The following is a 19,684-nucleotide window of genomic DNA, read 5'->3' as shown; positions in this document are numbered from 1 at the left end:
GATGCCCAGCTGGGGGCTCCTTTCATGTCCTTGTCAATGTGCCCATTGAAGTGGTACCTATCTATCTACTTGTGAATGCATGCTTTCAAATTGCTAGGTTGGCAGGAGCTGGAGCGAATGACTAGAGCTCCCCCTGTCTCATGGCAGCATTTGGGCCTCAAATGCAGGCTTGCTGCTAGTCAATCCAGTGTCCTAACACATGAGCCACTGTGCTACTGTTGCTGGTAATTGACATATATAGAATAGCCTCAATGTTAGACACATTAAAAATAATACATTCATCTGTCCTTTCCTATAATTCTACTTGTACTAAGATGTTCCTTCAAAATAATAATAATAAAGTAAGTTATAACATACTGTACCTTGAGAAAGCCTACTCATTAACTCCAAAAGTATTCATTTCTCAGAACTTTAATAAATATTCCTATGTCCCTTCAGCAACAGTAGTGTATAAATTGACTTCTGTTTAATAAACACACAGTATGCCCTGTTTTTACAACCTAAAATAATATTCCATCTTGATTATTGTATTTAAGACAGCAATTATTCAACTAATAGAAGAGAATATTTTTGGCTCAGAGTTGAACTGTGGGATGCTTGCTCTCTGTGGTTGGTGGTTTTCTTGCACACAGTTCATTACCAAATCATTAGTGCTAGAAGGGAGTGAGGTTGGGAAAACCTACACTCTTCTATCAATGATAATGTTATCTAGTTTGATAATGAAAGATCTGCAAGAAAAGCAAGCCAACCCTCTTTCCCTTCTAGCACTAATAATGTTACTTGCATTGGTAATGAAATGTCGGCAAGAAACCCAACCTCAGAAAGTACTAAGGTCGCTACAATTATTCAACTACTAAACATTCCTAAGAATGAACCATTACAATGATTTTTAAATGAAGTAACACCGATTCACAGAAAAACACTATCATAATATAGCATAATTCAAAAATTCTCTATTAAATGAACTACTGGACAGATTTAAAGGATTTAAAGTAAACATCCACAAATATTTTAAAGAACATAAATTAATGACTATAGATTATTATGGTGTCACAATCTGTATTGAAAACTGCAGCAATTTTCCCTTCACAGTTTGAACAAATGACTACAAAACAGATTTTACTTTCCTGAAGGTATGCTGATATTCTGGGAGGAGACAAGAATTAGAATCAATACACCCATAGAGGCACAGGCCTTTATGGAAAAAAACAAAGCAAACCTAGAAAAAACAGAAGACTCTACAACGGTTATGCAGGACACGGGAGGGGCCGGAGCTCTGCCAGCGGGGGGAGAAGGGGCAACACCAAGAAAGCTCAGATCACAAAAATGAATAAGAAAACCACAATGTTATAAACAGATCGAAAGTAATAATGAAATTATATGTAGATTATATATTACAATATATAAACTGATTGAAAATATTTTTAGAATTAATATGCTGATTTTATATGATTATGTACTAATGTTTTATACTCAGATGTATTTTATGAGTTTGGAGGGAGGGGGCGCCTGCCACACTTGCAACTGCCAAAATTTGTATACCCTTCCATTTACCCTTTTCCCTATAAATGTTAAAAAAAACCAATAAAATTCTTTGGGAAAAAAAAACAGATTTTACTTTCCTCAAATTATCTGGCAACATTATTATTGATAGGAAATTCTGAAGCTGACTTTAGTCTCCAAGGATGTTAAGGGTATACAAAAAGCAATGCCAGCACAGCCAATTTAAGCAATAGAATTAAAACAATAAAATTATTCTGCAGAATTGGATATACTAGTTTGAAATCATACTAGAATGTTTAGGATTAATTAATTAATGAATAATTAATGGCTTATGCTCCTTTTTTTCTGTTTTGATTCCTGAACACTGTTTACTATTTTTGTTGGTGTAAAAGCACTAGAAATAATGAACAGTCAAATAATTATATAATTGGACCTGTTCCAGAGAAATGTCTTTAAAGCACGATGTATATAACCTGTATTTGCAAATTTATGTGCTGCTCCTTCCCTCATTTGTTTCTCAATGAGATGCAAATAATCATGAGTCTTCAAATTTATCATAGTTAATTATGATTACCATTGTCAGAACAGTCAACCTTAAGCCAATTTCAAACTATAATTTCATTTCTCACTTTAGCTGCAATATGACTCTAAAATACATTCTTAGCAGTGTGGTTTGCCAACTGGTAGAGGTAGCGATGGCCATACATATATAAAGCAAATTTGAAAGGAAACATGTCCATAATCATCCATACCTGAGCAATGGCTGCTTGGGATAAGAAGGCTGATCACTGTTTTGGGCTGTTTGAGGCTTTTTTGTAACTTGTTTATAAATATTTCTTGCTGTCACTCCAATCCAAAGCATTGTAGAAAGTGTAGAATAATGCAGTACAATACCAACCTAAAATAAAATGGTGAAAAATAGAAAGGCTCAGCACAGGGACACAAAAATAAAGCATATTATCATTACTGTTTTTTGGTGTATATTTTCAAATATAAGCCTTTTGCTAAAGGAAATGCATTTGGGGATGTTTGAAGAATTCCGCTGCCTTTCCAGGTTTTAATCAGCGTGTAAGAAAGAAGGTAAAATAAGGTCTTTTTCTCAATATAAGGTGTTTATTATTGTGATACCTGGAAACATAGGGTTTTTATAAAAAGACAACATATAAAAGTCTCCTCCCTCTGTTGAAAAAATGGGTTACTTACAGTGGTGGGGTTCAAATTTTTTTAGAACCTCTTCTGTAGGTGTGGCCTGTTTTGTGGGAGTGGCCTCCCGGCCATGTGACCAGGTGGGAGTGACAGTCATGTGACTGGGTGAGCGTGGCCAACTTGTAAAATGTGGTGAAACTCACTTAACAACGCTCTTGCTTAGCAACCAAAATGTTGGCTCAGAAACTCTGGCATTTGAAGCACGCAAGTCTTAAAGCTGTCAAGTTACAAGACCCTTGCACTCCTAATCCTTTAGAAAAAAAAACCCAGGGGTGTTCAAACTTGGCAGCTTTAAGACTTGTGGACTTCAACTCCCAGAATTCCTCCTCCAGTCATGTTAGTTCAGGAACTCTGGCATTGAAGTGTGCAAGTCTTAAAGCTGTCAAGTTACAAGACCCTTGCACCCTTAACCCTTTAGAAAAAAAAACCAGGGGTGTTCAAACTTGACAGCTTTAAGACTTGTGGACTTCAACTCCCAGAATTCCTCTTCTCGCTCTTCATCTTGATGATGTGTGGACGGGCGGGAGGAGGGAGCTGGAACCGGTTCTAAACGGCACTGTATATTTGTGGAACCTCTTCTATAGAAGTGGTTAGAACTGGCAGGAATCCACCCCTGGTTGCTTATGTTTAAAACACATAATGGACAATGCTTTTAGTTCCTTTGTTGGATAATCTCTATTCCCAATGTGCCCAGATGTCTTGTTTAGAGAAATAACCCTGCTTCAACAATGTGTATGTTTCAAAAACAATGGAGAGAATGGCAAAGTAACTGAAAACACACTTCCTTATCCATTGCACAATTGAACCATGAACGTATTCAAAAGTGCACCTTGCTGTGAACAGGTCAAAATTCCCTAATAGGACTTGTGCAAAATTTTCCACATATGACTATTCTAGGCTCTAATTCAATTGAGACTTTTTGAGGTACAAAACATTACAGTTTTAATGCATATTAGGAAGCTGCTACTTTTGCCCTGTATATCTTGGCCCTTAAGTTGCATTATTGTTAGTAATTGACATAACTGATAACTATCCTGAGAATCTCTTGTTCTCAGTTTAACTCCCACACCATGCACACATTTTATTGCATGTAAATATTTCATTTGTTCCTTGTCCTCCTGCTGTAGAAATACACATACAGTGGTGCCAACATAGATGCTTTGCACTAAATTAGAAAGGAATTAGGTAATATAATTATGTTTTTGATATATGAGAGATATTAAGTTTATATCTTGAAATGAATAATACGATCTGTTTACCACCAATCTGTGTCCAATCTGGAGAAGGGTTACCAAGTTATTGCTTTATGTGAATCACATTGATGAAATTGTTTGTGTGTTTAATGGAAATTTGCAGCTTAGCAAATATATTGGAATCTACATTATGGAATATCTTCCCTCCTGAAGTGAGCCTGGTTTCATCACTTCTGCGTTTTTGAAGGTCCCTCAAAATCTGTTTGGATAATAGACCTGTTACTGTTTTACTAATTATGGAATATGTAAGGCAAAATTAAATGTTTGGGCTCAACAAAAAGGCAATCTATTTTGTACTATTATTAATATTCAATTCAGTGTAATTGAAAGAATGGAATGATATTGCTTAAATCTTCATTAGATTCATACAGCAACAGATTACTGATCACAGGCCCCAACTTGGCAATATGGACTGAGTCTCTCATCTTTCTGACCCTTTCTAACATCGAGATATAAATAAAAGCCCATCAAAATATATAATCAAAGATTCTTAAAAGTCTTCATCATTTTCTACAAAATATATTAAGATGCAGCTTAATTTGTAAAAGAATCAAATTTCGGAGTCTAGAATTATAAATACGGTATTATAGGAAAACTGGCTCAAAAATGAACTATTCTCCCAAATATTACAAATTATGCAAATATTAAAGGAGACATCTCAAGCTGGTTTTCCTAATTCCTCTGCAGTAAAGTGCCATTAAAAATAAATCCAGTACAAATCAAACATAACATCATAATTTAACCCATCATTTCATTGAAAATTTAATTGAACAAACATTTCATTGAAAATAAATCCAGAAAAACTATTTGCAGTAAAGACCCAGTTTAAACCGAATAGTGTATGAATCTGGGAGAGGTAGAATCTGTACTGTAGCAGATGGAATTTTTTTAACTGTCCAATCACCTTATATAGTTTTTAAAAATCTGCAGAAAAATATTCTCTTTTATTTTGTTAGCAGTAAGAAAATCACCTCCAACTGCCATAAAACTTCAGCAAGCAATTTCTCTGTTTCTTTTGGTCTGTATATATCTGTGCTCAAATAAATTATATGTTCCCTCCACTTTGCCTCCAGTGAAAATAAAAAAGTTATAGAAAAATGCCGCTCTTTCTCCCTCTCTCTCCACACCCCAAAGTTTCTCCCACATTGTCACTATTTTAATTTTCATCCTCAGAAACCTTTTCAAACTAATCCACCATTATCCATATCAATCCATCCTCAAGAAATCAACCAGATTGCATGAACATTCATAATCATTGTTAGTGCAAAGCTGCCAAACTATTATATCAACAAGTGCCATTCCTTGATTTGATATAATTAAATAGTAGCGACATTATAGTATGAAGCTGAAATTGCTTAGCATCTTAAAGAATGAGCCAACAGTTCCGAATAGTAGGAAAATGACATTCCTTGAGCTCCATAGAGCTCCATTAATTTGAATGGAAACATAGATTTCCTGTCTTTCCTTTTAATCCACAGCTAAAATGGAAATAAATAATCTTATCTGTAGATTCATGCAGGGGCAGAGCTGATCAAACTTCAAATGTAGAGGATGCCCTTGGAAAGGCATTACCAAACTATCATTTACAGGCCTCAGGAAAAAATAATTCATTGCTCTCCCTGCATTCCCCAGCGCAGAATTCAGATTCTCAAACAGCTTTTTGGCATACATTATTTGTTTAAATAAAATGACCATATATTAAATTTAAATAGATAAAATTATCCTTTTGGCAAAATTTAAAAAAAATATCAGGTGTTGCAGGCACACATCATTTCAGGCTTTAAGGAAAATAAGTAACGCTTGGTGTTATACCCAGAAACAAATATAGAGGTTTTAAAATTGGCATCCTATAGGCTCTACTACATAAAACATAGAATAATAGAGTTGGAAGGGATTTTGGAGGCCTTCTAGCCCAACTCCTTGCTTGAGCAGGTGACTTTATATCAGGGCTGTCAAACTCGATTATATTGAGGGCCGCATCAGGGTTATGTTTGACTTTAGGGGCCTGGAGTGGGCATGGCCAAGGTGGGTGTGGCCAGCTTGACATCATCTATATAGGCGGCGACTGGGTGGCCCGAGAGGTCTGCCAGAGAAAACAGGCTCCCGAGCTCTATTTACAGCTCCGACGGCCTCCTGCAACCCTCTAACAGCGAAAATGGAGCTCGGGAGGACAGCCCTCCCGTGCTCCATTTTCACTGACAAGAGACACTGTGGGTCAGTCCTTCACTGTTTCCAGGGTGGCCCTGCAAGCCACATCAAAGCACCCCATAGGCTGGATCTGGCCTCTGGGCCTTGAGTTTGATACCCCTGCTCGATACCATTTCAGATAAATGATTGTCCAGTCTCTTTTTCAAAGCCTCCAATGATGGAGCACCCAAAACCTCTGAAGACAAGCTGTTCTATTGGTTGATTGCTCTCATTGTTAGGAAATTAGATATTAGATACTCTGGATTCCAGCCTATACACCATTAACTTTTCAAGTGACAGCAAAGAAAGCCTATGGAGAGTCCATTGCACAAGCCTGGAAGTTGCCAGTGAATTTACCACTGTTAAATGAAGTACACGGGAGCACTTTTTTTAGAGGTTGTCAGATATTTAGAGGTAAAAGGCATTTGACAATTCATTCTATAATACAGAGACTTGCATTTTCAGCCATTCTATGCCCCAACCCTTTTGTTGGATGTTTGAATAAGGCGAGCAACTCGTTTACTTTTGTCTGCTTGGATGATACGGCCATCTGGGCATGACTGGGCTTCAGTGTTCAATGACATACTAACCCTATCCATACCTAGTTAATTGTGGTGTAAACACACCAATAGTTGCCAGAGGACTTCACTATTTCTTCCTTTCTTTCCTCATCTTTGGGACTACAAAAAGACTTTCCTATTGCATCTTTCGTGGTTCTGGCATCTAAACTTAAGATGCTGGTAAAGAAGCTAGCTGCCTTCTATTACATCAGGGATGTCAAACTTGCGTTGTCACGGCGGCGTCACGTGACCTATCTCCTTTGCTAAACTCGGCATGGGCATGGCAAGCGTGTGATGCATCTGGCCCGTGGGCCACAAGTTTGACAGCCCTATATTAAGTGTCTGGTGTTTATTGTCTTTCTGCCTCTTACTGTTTTGATGAGGCAAGAAATCATAGGCTGGATTCATGGCTGAACAAATCACAATGATCCATTTTCATATAATACAATGTCATTAACCCAAAAGCTGGGTTTATATATGGTGTTAATAGACCACCAACCAACCAAATTATGTTTTACTGCAGTGTCTGAAACCTGCCTTATTAATCTCTAACAATTAAAGAACCCACTTTCTGATTATAATCCTGCTATTGGGATTGTTACTTGAACTGTATATTGATGACATGTATTATATTTAAACTCTCTACTGGGTAAACTGCTTGAGCATAATTTATTTATGAAAAATGTGATGTTTAAAGAAATGACTATTATGATTGAAAATATAAAACTCCAGCAGCAGACACATGCTTCAAGGAGTAACAGTAGTTATTATTCTTTTTATACAACTCTCCCTTCCCGAGGAAACTAGGGAGACATAAAAGAATAATAGAATAGAATCACATCACAATAGAAGAGAATAACAGAGTTGGAGGAACCACTTAGACACTATCAAAGTGAATCCCCTCTCAGTGCAGAAATATAAATCAAATCCCTGACAAATGGCTACCTGGATGTTTCATATAAAGAGGAAGAGCCTCTCTTGTAACTCATTTTGCTATCCAACTATTTTACTATTTAGAAATATCTTCTAACATACTTGGAATCTGACTCCCTTCAATCTCAACTTGTGTGTTATTAGATTTATACCTCCAAGTCACCCAGTGAGCTTCCCCAGCTGACAGTGGAATGAAACATGGGCCAGTTGGATATCTTAACTATTATACCAGGGCTGTCAAATTCGCGGCGTCACATTGTCATCACGTAACATATCGTGACTTTCCCCCCTTTGCTAAAATGGGGGTGGGCATGGCCAGTGCATGACATATCCGGCCCATGGGCTGTGAGTTTGACACCCCTGTATTATACCAGACTTTGATTATCTTGCTCCTCATGCTGTGAAGTGATATGTGAGAGGTCCTGACTTTCCTCTGAATGGCAAACTTTACAATGTTTGCTATCATATACACCTTTAGAATTATTTTCTTAACCCTAAGCATTTTCAGTTCCTTCATTTTCTAAAGATAGTTTCTAGCCTTTGGATCATCCTTACTGCCCATTCTCTGAAATGGTTCTATTTTCTTAACTTTCCCACAATGTCTCAGAACACTCTGACTAATGCAGAATAAAGTGAAACTATTAATTCCTGTGTTTTAGAAAGAAATTTTCATTTATCATGAATTGCAGTTCTTTTCATGGCCATCTGTGAATTCACCTATATGGGTTCTATACCAGTACAGTGCCTTTTTTGAATCTCCTAAGTTCTTGCCAAATTCCTTCCTTCCCTAAGATCACCAAGATCAGTGAAATCACCTGATAAGCTAAGAACATTTATTTATTGGGCTTACAAGTTGTTCCAATCAACCTGATTTAAGGCTTTGAACCTTGAGGATGGTGACTTTGGTTGCATTGTGTTGAGTGTGACAGCAATACTAACATCTGGTGAGAACTTCTAGTCATAGAATGGTATCTATCATTTTGAAAGACTGGAAGCCTTTTCTCTAGGTATAAATAGGACCATAGAGAGAAGCAAGAGGGCATTGCCAAGAAATACAGTTGCTCCAGCATTGCTGTATGTATTCTAGGTTTTATCAGCAGTCTGCCTTCATTCAAGGAAAGCTTCTCACTTCTAAGCCTTAGTCTTCAGTGTCAGTCCAGTCAAGAAGAGCCAGACATGGTGGATGCAAAGCAATGAGCTATAACTTTGGCTGACATACAATAGCTGTATAATAAACCATGCTTAATTTCTGCTTAGTAAAACCATAGGCCAGAGTGGCGCAGTGGTTAGAGTGCAGTACTGCAGGCTACTTCTGCTGATCACTGGCTGCCAGCAGTTTGGCAGATTGAATCTCAGCAGGCTCAAAGTTGACTCAGCCTTCCAACCTTCTGAGGTCGGTATAATGAGGACCCAGATTGTTGGGGACAGCATGCTGACTCTGTAAACCACTTAGAGAGGGCTGTAAAGCCCTGTGAAGCGGCATATAAGTCTAAGTGCTATTGCTAAGTGCTATACAGAGGGACAAAACAACCTGAATTATTCTGTTTGAAATAAAAAAAACTAGATTGTTTCTTATCCTTTGAAAAATAAGATAGGAATGAATGTATCCTCTCTCACAGAAAATAATCGTATTCCAAACATACTTAGTAATGGATGATATGGAGAAAAAAAGCCTCTGAAGAATACAACTGGTGTCCCAGTCTCTTTTCCTCCCTCCTTGTCTATTTCAGAATGTTATTGATGGTAGAAGCTTAACTAAGATGTCCCACTATAAGAAAATTAGCTGGTGAATAATGGATTGGAGAAATGACATCCCTTCTACTTTATTCTACAAAGATTTCCAACAAGAGAGGTCAATGGCACTGTCTAGAGATCTCTTGTGTTCAACAAGACAGAAAGCATTATAATTTTGAGTAGTGAAATGGTAATATCATACCCTAACTGGTATTCTTAGTCCTCTGTTATTAAGAAGGCAAGTCTGTGGAACATAAAACCTAAGAAAAGATGCTGCTGTACCTTTTTTTTGCTGTAGGAATGAAGCCTTCTAAAAGAGAGCTGGGTACTTGCTCTCCAGTCTAAATACTTAAATAATAATGTTGAAGGATATGTCAAATAGATTTATCTCTCTATCCCGATACTTTCAGCTTAGTTCACTGACCTATCAAAATTGTTTTGAATAATATTTCTGTCTTCCAGATTATTAGTTATTGCAACAGATTATATTTCAGCTGTAAATCAGGTAAGTATTGCCTTTACCCCTTTATTCCAGTCATTAATAAATGTTGAAAAATAGAGGCAAGTGACTGAACCTTGGAGCATTCCACTCAACATTTATTTATTTATCAATTTTATTTGCTGTCCATATTGCAGTTTAAGGCAATTCTGCATCTCACTCTAGATATATAAGGAAGTATTTATGTGCATCCTTTGAGTACAATTTATAGACAGCTATATATTCACTAAATTATCTTATCCAGCCCACATTTATTTATTTCCTGAATAAAATATTGTGGGACACTTTGGTAAAAAATTTCACGAAGTCAAAGGAACAATAAAGCAATGAAGTCTTAAAGAAAACCATATTCTTTACCAATAACTCTTAAACAACAAATACAAAAGTTAAAATAAGATTCATTTTAAATAGCAAATACAATATCATTGGTGATTTGATTTAAATCATTAGAAAATAAATTTAAAATGCCATGAATATCATCATGCAAAATATCAACTGATTCACTCTTCACATACTGCATCTGCTTCAAAGGGTTATTGTTAGATGATCATTCAGAGGAGAGGTTGAGTTGCTAGAGGGGCAAAGGAATTGCTACATCCTGTAGTCGTTCATTGATGACTAACCTCAAGTTTAACGCAAGGTTCAAAATATTTAATAGTATTTGTTTTCCGAATCCATCCCTTGATCAAATGGTTTGATCAAAATTTAAAAAAATTAAGCAAAGGGAAGGCACAGTTTTCACTGAGGTGGCTAAAGTGACAAAGAGAAGCAAAATACCAGTTGTGAATATTAGTATTAATGAGGAAGCTGGTATTCGGTTAGGACAAATATTTCTGTTTTGGAACAGGCTTCCATGGGAAATTCAGCTTGCTCTAATTCATGGGAGTGAAACTTGTGTCGTCACCTGATGTATCTCGACTTTTCTCCCCTTCACTAAAGTGGGCGTGGGCAGCGCATGACACATCGGGCTCATGGGCCTCGAGTCTGACAGCCCTGCTCTAATTGAATCAACTTTCCTGAAGCTGGTTAAAATGGAACTCTTCTAAGGGCCTATCTAACAATTAAGAATTGTTAAATTGTTCCTGTTACACTGTTTCAATTCTAAATTGTCACTATGCTATTTTATCATTACACTTTTAATATATTATTGCAGTATGGGCATTTTATTTTTATCAATCACCAAGAGTCGTAAGGCTGTGGTAGTCTATGCAACCTAAGAAATAAATAATCATAAAACAAATGGCAGCATGCCTAAAGTTCTAATTATGACAACTAAGCTTAGATGACTATAAAAGCAACCTGGGTAATGACCCCTATCTGCAAACAATTGGAAAAAGGTGATTTTATACGACCCCGAAGCTAATGATTTAGCAAAGCAGGAGACTAGCAAAACAGAATGTCTGGTGTAGAAGAGCTCTTTCATTCACGCCAACCTTAGAAGTATGTAAATCTTTTAACTGCTTGCTTTTATTTTTAAGAAATTGCTGCAGTAAAGCACTGCTGCACCAATGGGATGATTTCCATTCTTTTGTAGTTTTTTATTCTCTCTTAAAATCTGCCTAGAGGGTTTGTGGGACTTTTGGAACAGGGCACAAGACTGCAGAGGTAGGAAGAATTGTTAAAAAATAATATTTCTTTCACTAATATGACCTGCCTTTGAAAATTGTTTTAGCTGGCTCAGAATGCTGCATTCAGGTTTTTGTAAACTGCCAATTTCAATAGCCCGTGATTCTTAGATTACAAGTAATGTTGGCTGCCAGCCCATTTCTGGGCACAATTCACAATGTTAATTGTGAGCTATCATGTCTTAAAACCAATTTACCTGAACAACTACCTTCCATATACTGTATGTCCTGAATTGGAGATCTTCTTAACAGGAAGTTCCTATTTAGGTCCCCAAAAGTATGTAAAAATCACAAAAAAGACACCAGACGAAGTCCGAAACTGTCACTAACATTTCCATTTGCACTGTTGCCAGTCACAAAGAAGAGGGAATCAAAGTATTCTCCAAAGCACCTGAGGGCAGAACAAGAAGCAATGGGTGGAAACTAATCAAGGAGAGAAGCAATATAGAACTGAGGAGAAATTTCCTGACAGTTAGAACAATTAATCAGTGGAACAGCTTGCCTCCAGAGGTTGTGAATGCCCCAACACTGGAAGTCTTTAAGAAGATGTTGGATAGCCATTTGTCTGAAACGGTGTAGGGTTTCCTGCCTAGGCAGGGGGTTGGACTAGAAGACCTCCAAGGTCCCTTTCAACTCTGCTATTGTATTCTTGAGCGAATCACTTTCTCTCAACTCAATTTATTGCACAAGGGAGACCACCTACTTTGGCTCTCTAGAAAAAGTGGTACTAAAATGTACTTAATTCGTTAATAACAATGCAATTCAACACACCTTTGGATGAGTAGCAATAGCAATAGCACTTAAACCTACATCAAACAATGACATTTACATGTTCAGCCACAAGTTGCAACTAAGGCAGGGCTGGTTCTATGTAGAGTGTTATTGCATGAAAGGCATAGTAATATGATAAATTGTGTTTATGTACATAGAAAGTTAAGTGTATAAACCTAGACCTTGCTGAAAAGAGACTGAAGGTAGCTCAGTTCCATGGCACTTCATATCTGAAGAGTCTTTCCACTATTTGACTTATGCCTGGTAGGAATATGAGAAAGGGCCTTCTAAGTGGCATCATTTTGCAACCCCGTTCAGTGTGAATGGATAACTGCTCCTCATTCATATGTGATTCCACAAAATTTAGATGCAGTCCCAGGAATCTCTTAAAAGTGGCCATTGAGAGTAGTGTTCAGTATAGCAGAACATAAAAATGAATATTGAAATTAAGGATCAGCAATACTAAATTATTTTGAAACTTCATTTCAATGTTTTAAAAAATCAATTCTGTGTTTTTTCTGGCCTTGCCCACTTTTTGGAGCTTGGATCCTTACATGCTACTCAAAGTCAAATACATTCCCTCTATGCAAAATAAAGTTCACTTTTTTTTCATTTAGGACATCTACTAGCACACAAATACTTGTATGTTGAAATCAGTGCCTCTACAGATGGGCTTTTAGTCCATGTTTTCACTCATATTGCACTAAAAGTAATTTGATAAATACTACCGTACTTTTAAGAAATGGCACTACAAACAAAAGCAACAGTAAATGATTTTATCCGTTGGAGGGTTTAATACTCACAGCTCTAGAGAACCCTGACATAGCAGAACACAACTGGAAGCACCCTGAACTCTTATTCTCCTTGTCATGATGGGGAAGAGAATGCTGAACCCACATGCCTCTTATGCATACATTACATACCATAAAGGGTTGTGGTACTTTAGCTGAAGGAGACTCCAGTAGAGAAATATGTGTATAGTGAGTGAAAAATGTACGTCTCTTTTTACAATATGAATGATGGCTGACTTTGGGGGGAAAACTCGGCGAGCCGTGCTTTTGTACAAATACCACATATTAGTCAAAATGTCATTTCCTTTTAATATATCATGGCAGGTGGATCTGTATGACCAGCACTGAGGTATTTAGATAAATAAAAGTCTCTGAACCCATCACACTTCCAGCTGAAAATGTGATTAAGTGAGCACAATTCCCATTCCCATTGGTTTTAATGGGTGGGGACTGTTCCATGTGCATTAATGCCCCGGGTATGCCTTTAAAATCTGTTCACTACATTCAAGTTTAAGGACTATGTGTGTGTGATAGTTGCCATGGTAATGACTAGTTTTGTTATTGATTACCCAAATAAAAACTCATGTAAACCTATATAACTCGTTGGCATGTAATGCTCCCTTGAGGAATCTTAAGTTGCACTTCTTTCCTTTAGTCAATGTTTCTCTCTCCTTCTCTGGGCTTTTTCTACTATAAAAAAAATGAAGTTTCACAATGGCTGTGTAAGAATTGTATTACGTTCTGTAAATCAGCATTTGCAAGAGCATTAAGCATACTTTATTTGTCTGTCTCTTTACTTTTGGGGACTTCTATTTTCTCCAGTTTGAAAACCATAAATTGTCACTGCTGGATAAATGGGATTTTGTCTTGAGCAAGCTCTTCAAGTTCAGATGTTGCATATCGGTCACTATTGGTCACTGCCTGCATCCTTTCTAAAGATAGGTAGAACATTTTCCACCCATGCCTGTGTCAAACTCAAGCATTCCCACTTTATCTTAGTAAACCGAGATGTTACAAATTAATATCTCCCACAGTGGTCACATGGGATCATTTATCTAGTGCTTTCTTTTCAGTTAAACAGTGAGCAATATCAGAAGAGATGCCACTTGTAGTTCATGTGTGTCTTTGAGCCAGTGTTGATTCCTGGAGATTGCCTGGACTTGTCCTTGCAGTTTTCTGGGCATGATTTTCAGAAGTGGTTTGCCATTGCTTGCTTCCTAGGGCTAAGAGAGAATGATGGGCCCAAGGTCACGCAACTGGCTTTGTGCCTAAAGCAGGACTAGAACTCAAGGTCTCGCAGTTTTTAGCCTCGTGCTATATGCACTACATCAAAGTAGCTTTGTACTGTAGTTTAAAAATCTTTAAATATTACTTCAGACTTGGGCATCTTCCTTGTAAAGGGAAAAAAAAGAGTACAAGGCTGTACTATGGACTTTGTTCATTACATGGATGCTATGCTAAAACTCAGCAAGGATAATCTTTTGGCATTCACTCACAATTGCCTGATAAGCTACAGTTGTGGCTTAGTACAAAAAGTCTTCTGTCAGATCATGGGCTTAGTTTACGCCAGAGCAGCTTAATATTAGTATAGGCTGACAAAAACAGACAGACAGACAGACAGACAGACAGAAAGAAAGAAAGAAAGAAAGAAAGAAAGAAAGAAAGAAAGAAAGAAAGAAAGAAAGAAAGAAAAAAAAGGGAGCGGGGGAGAAAAAGTGGGTTCCATGGAACTATACACTCACAGAGGAGGACAAAGTGGCTATTTTGTGTCACAATTCTTTGTCAACCTTACATCTTGGCAATAGAGAAGTACCACTATCAATTCACTGTAAAAAAAAAATAGTTTACACATTGCCCCTAGGAAGCGTGTTTCTAATTTTCTGTGGGTAATGTGCCTTTTCTGTTCTGCCTGGCCTTCAGAAGAGCGCACCCCTGAGCTTTTGGTGGCTTCAGCCCCTGTAGGCTTTCAGCAAAGCTCTTTGCCTCCACTGGTTTGTGGCTAAGATGACTGCAATTTGGCTCACTTGTCCTTTGACAATCGTTGTTTCTACTCTTGCTGTTTGTTTTTGCTTCGTGTTTTAACCCTAGAATAGCCACCTGGGGTTGCAACCATGAGCTGGAGGGCTTTACAAACTGCTTAAACAAACAAACTCACACAGGAAAAATCAATTTTTCATTAGCACATTAATGGTGTCAGCTTCCAATCTGCAAGGTAATCCCTAGACTCAGAATGCAAGAGACAGACATTTGTGCCCATGTAATTATCCAGCTACATTTGCTCAATAAACTATCCCACTGTCTTGACTTACAAAACTACAAATAAAGAAAATAGTGATAATTTTTCCCAAAGGGACACTCATCAATAGATACTTATCTCACAATAATGAAAGCAAACATATCAGATAATAACATCTGAAATTGGGCCTACAGACTTTGCTTTTCTACATTACTATTAAAAGCTTATGATACTTAACTGTGCTAATTTATGTAGTTGACTTCCGTGTATATCTTAGTTTTACGCCGCAACACTGAGTATTCATGGCTAAAGGAGCAGTACGTTTCCATATCTACATGCAACAGGATAAAATAAATTTATTTTTGATTATATAATTTATATGGTTGTTCAATTTTAACATTGCTACTTTGAAATCAAACAAAAAACCAATTCCAATTAAATCCCAAACAACCCTTAATAGGCAGCTGGGACTCACCTTTACACCCCTCCTGCAGGTGGGAATTCTATTCATCCTGCCCCCAATGTCTAAAGAAATAAGCAGCCCATCCAAAGACCACAAGGTCAGACCCAATCATATGTCAGGGGCGGATTGTTTCAAAGTTGTTTGACCACTACAAAGAAGGCATGCCTCCTGGGATTGATGGCATTGTTTTATGAAACGGATTTATACTCTATCCCAGAGGGTGCCCAACTCTGGGGAATTCTGGGAATTGAAAACCACAACTCTTAAAGTTGCCAACGTTGGACACCCCTGCTCTATATTATAACTCTATGAGAACATGGGAATGGGATTTGTGGAATTATGTTTTGGAGCCCAACATAAGACAACAGTTCTCAGAGGAGAGTGATATTTATAGTTATATGTTAAGGAAAGCACTAGCACATGTGTCACTGATATATGTCTATAAGGCTAAACCAATTTGACTTCACTTCTGTTCATGTCTGTGATATTAATTCTTCAATGGAACTGTTTGAATTTTTTTTTAAATTCTGCTAAGAATAAAATAGTAATCAATAAGTTTTAATTCTGGGACTGTAGACTTAACACCTTAGAGCATGAAGAAAGCCACAGTGTTGGACAGTGGGAGTCAGACAGCTTATAAATAAAACTAAAATTAAAATTTAAAAATAAATTATGGGGAACAGTGATTATGTCGTTTAGAAATTGTGACTGCAAGTGATATTAAAACAGAATCAAACCTGAAAGGATGATCAATTAACTTTATTCAGGACCAAAGATTAATCCAATTGTTTCAACTAAAAAGGAATTGAGAAAAATATTGGTTACACTGATTGACGGATTCATTATGTGCTTGTGCTACCTATCCTGATTCAGAATCTGTCTTGTTTGTAACCTTGCTTGCAACTTGTAACCCATTCTCACCAGCATTTGCGGAGCCATAGTAATGATATAAAAAGACAAGAGACTGGAAAGACATGATATTTGCATTGCAGATGAAAATGAATGAATAAATAAACGAACAAACAAAAGAAATAGGGGGGCTGTGATTAAAGCAAGTAAACTGGGAAAAATAGGTACTGTTCAATTCCAATTTTCCTTAGTCATCAAGGTGAACTATATTTCAGTTGGGAAACTGAATGATCTTTGTACAATCTTTGTTAGCAATATCTGAAAAGCTGAAAAAGCAAAGAACAAGCTAAAAATAGAAAAGGCAGATGTGGGAAAACATTAATTTACAATGTTTTAAAGACAATATATAAAGGAAAACATACAATTATGTTATTATCTATCAAATTCTATGGAACAGAATTTATGTTCTTAACCATCAGGTTTTTTTTCCTTGTGATTGTGGCTACCAAGATCTAAGGAGGCAATAGATGGAGAATGATAGAACTGGGATGTTTTTCTGGATTCTGTTGTTTTCTTAAAATTATGTTCAACCCATATACTAACATTTCTGTTTATTTTCTGCTTTACTTTCAGCAGGAAACCTAAAGGATAATGTAAGCCTTTGGAGCTGCAGATTTCTCAGAAGTAATCCATTACTCACCCATATGGACATGAATGACACATTATCAGCTTTCTTCTTTTATCCCAAATTTCTCTGCACTTAGCCATAATGAACAAACTCAGTTCTAGTTACTAATAATATAAAGACAAAGAAAATCCCTTTGCATCCATTTCCTCCCCTGCTGTGTATATATACTTTCCTTCTTTCTGAACTTGAAATGTTCTAAAGGGCATAGTATCTCCCAGCTTTCAATTGTAATTTGTCTACAGTCTTTAAACTGTAGGCCAGTTGTTTTCTAGCTGCATTGTTTCAATTAAAAAATGAAGAAAATCACATTCTTGTTGGTTAGTATTAAAAAGTTATAAATGTCATAAATTAGATGAATTAATGAGATGCACACAATTATTAGTTTTCCTAATAATTATTTTCAACATAAATACATGAAAAGAGATCTACTGGATCAACAAAAAGATCCATCCATTCTGGTTGGATGTATTCCACATTCTGCAGCCTGATTCTATTAGGAAGCCTAAAATCTGACACAAGCAAAAGGTTTTTCTCAATTTTGTTTTACACAAACTGACATTTCGTGGGCATTTTACCAGCAAAGTTTACAGTAGATTCCAGGATCAACATGACTTGTAGTTGGTTTAAACATTAAATACTAAATTCATGGAGGAAGCTTTAGCTAGTGAAACGCATACTATTAATACATTTAATATTGCAATATTCAATATTGTACCAACTCAGTCATAATCTATTTCCTGTCAGTTTCACTGTGACAAAAAAATCTCTATCAATTTTTCACACTTCACATAATTTTATGAATCTCTTATTATGTCATGATGTCTTGAGTCAAATGATGAAAATAGTTTTGATGCATTAACCTTTCTAAATAAGAAGGTGATGTAACTTTGGTCATTTCAATTTACTCTGATAAATGGTAGTAAAACTTACTATGTGAGCTACATAGTGAGCTATGAGATATACCTCCTCCTCCACTCAATACAGGTGAACTGTTCTTATTGGCCACACAGGAAAGAAAAAGTGGACAACTTCCTCACACGTCTCAACAGCCTACATCCCAAAATACAATTCACTATGGAAATAGAAGCAAACAACCAACTTCCCTTTCTGGATGTCCTAATCTACAAAAAACCCGATGGCTCCCTAGGACACACCGTCTTCCGGGAAAAAACATACACCAACTGCTACTTAAACGCACAATCCCATCACCACCCTGCACAGATCAACTCTGTAGCCAAGACCCTCATCTCCAGAACCAAACGCCTAGCCGACAAAGACCACCTGAAAACTGAATTACACAATCTCACAAACATATTAATCTCCAACGGATTCCAAAGAAAAACAATTATCAACCTAATCCAAAGGGAGACTCCCCCAAGAACCAAGACACAGAACAGGACAATGGCATCGCCCTTCTCCCTTGCATCAAGGGCACCACAGATAAAATCAGCAAAATTCTCCACAAGCACAATATCAAGACAGCCTTCAGCACTGACCAAAAAATAGGCAACATCTTAAGAAACCCCCAAAACAAGATCCAGCTAGAAAACAAAGGAGTCTACGAAATCTGCCCTGCAACATACATAGGACAAACGAACAGGAGAATAAATGCACACATCGCAGAACACAAGAACGCAGTCAGAAAAAAAGAAAAAACTTTCCCCCTTTTCCAGCACCTTAAAGCAACAAGACATGAAATTGATTTTGAAGGAACCAAATTAATCTCCAAAACAGAACACTTCAACAAGAGAATAATTATGGAAGCCATCGAAATAGAGAAACACCCACACAACATGAATATATGTGACGATACCTCCCGCCTACCAGACATCTGGAAACCAGCCCTAGTCAACAAACGAACCCCACCCACCACCCAGGTCATTACAACACAAAAGAAAACACCAGGCTGAAGATGGTGAGTGAAACCTCGCCGAAACGTTGCCAAGACAATATCAATCTTACATGGGAAAAGACCCGAATACAACAAGATCAGCGTATGTATGTATGTATGTATGTATGTATGTATGTATGTATGTATGTATGTACGTACACACACACTCATGGACCATATCTCAAAGATAGTATAGCTGCTGTACTAACCTAATAGGAAGGAGTATATAATAAGGAGGCCATCTAGATAGGTCTACCTAAAACACTCCAATATTATGCTGTCATTTACGCTGTCTGCCTTGGTCTTTTAAAAGTAGTAGGTCAACAGTAGAAGATGTGGTTCTGCTTTTACTCAAGAGTTTCTCATCAAGTTGTAGATGCTATGCTGGGAGACAAGGGCACACACTGTTTTATTGTCTGCATCCTAATACAATTATGTTGTATCTTCAAAGTGATTTGGTTGCTAGGTTTTGGGCATAGCAACCTGTTAAAAACA

General features: G+C 37.1%; 1 protein-coding gene across 4 annotated transcripts in view; it reads right to left on the bottom strand.

The window, feature by feature from the left end:
* ADGRA1 (adhesion G protein-coupled receptor A1) overlaps positions 1-19,684 on the bottom strand; it is a 426,992-nt gene that overhangs the window by 49,403 nt on the left and 357,905 nt on the right. For all 4 annotated transcript variants that reach the window (XM_081953900.1, XM_081953901.1, XM_081953903.1 and 1 more), the window contains one exon: positions 2,256-2,401. In XM_081953900.1, the coding sequence (XP_081810026.1) occupies positions 2,256-2,401 (146 nt within the window). The remainder of the gene's footprint in view (positions 1-2,255; positions 2,402-19,684) is intronic.

This window comes from Natrix helvetica (genome assembly GCF_964273705.1).
Source record: "Natrix helvetica genome assembly, chromosome: 5".
Taxonomy (NCBI): Eukaryota; Metazoa; Chordata; class Lepidosauria; order Squamata; family Natricidae; genus Natrix; species Natrix helvetica.
This window is presented reverse-complemented; position numbering and strand designations above follow the sequence as displayed.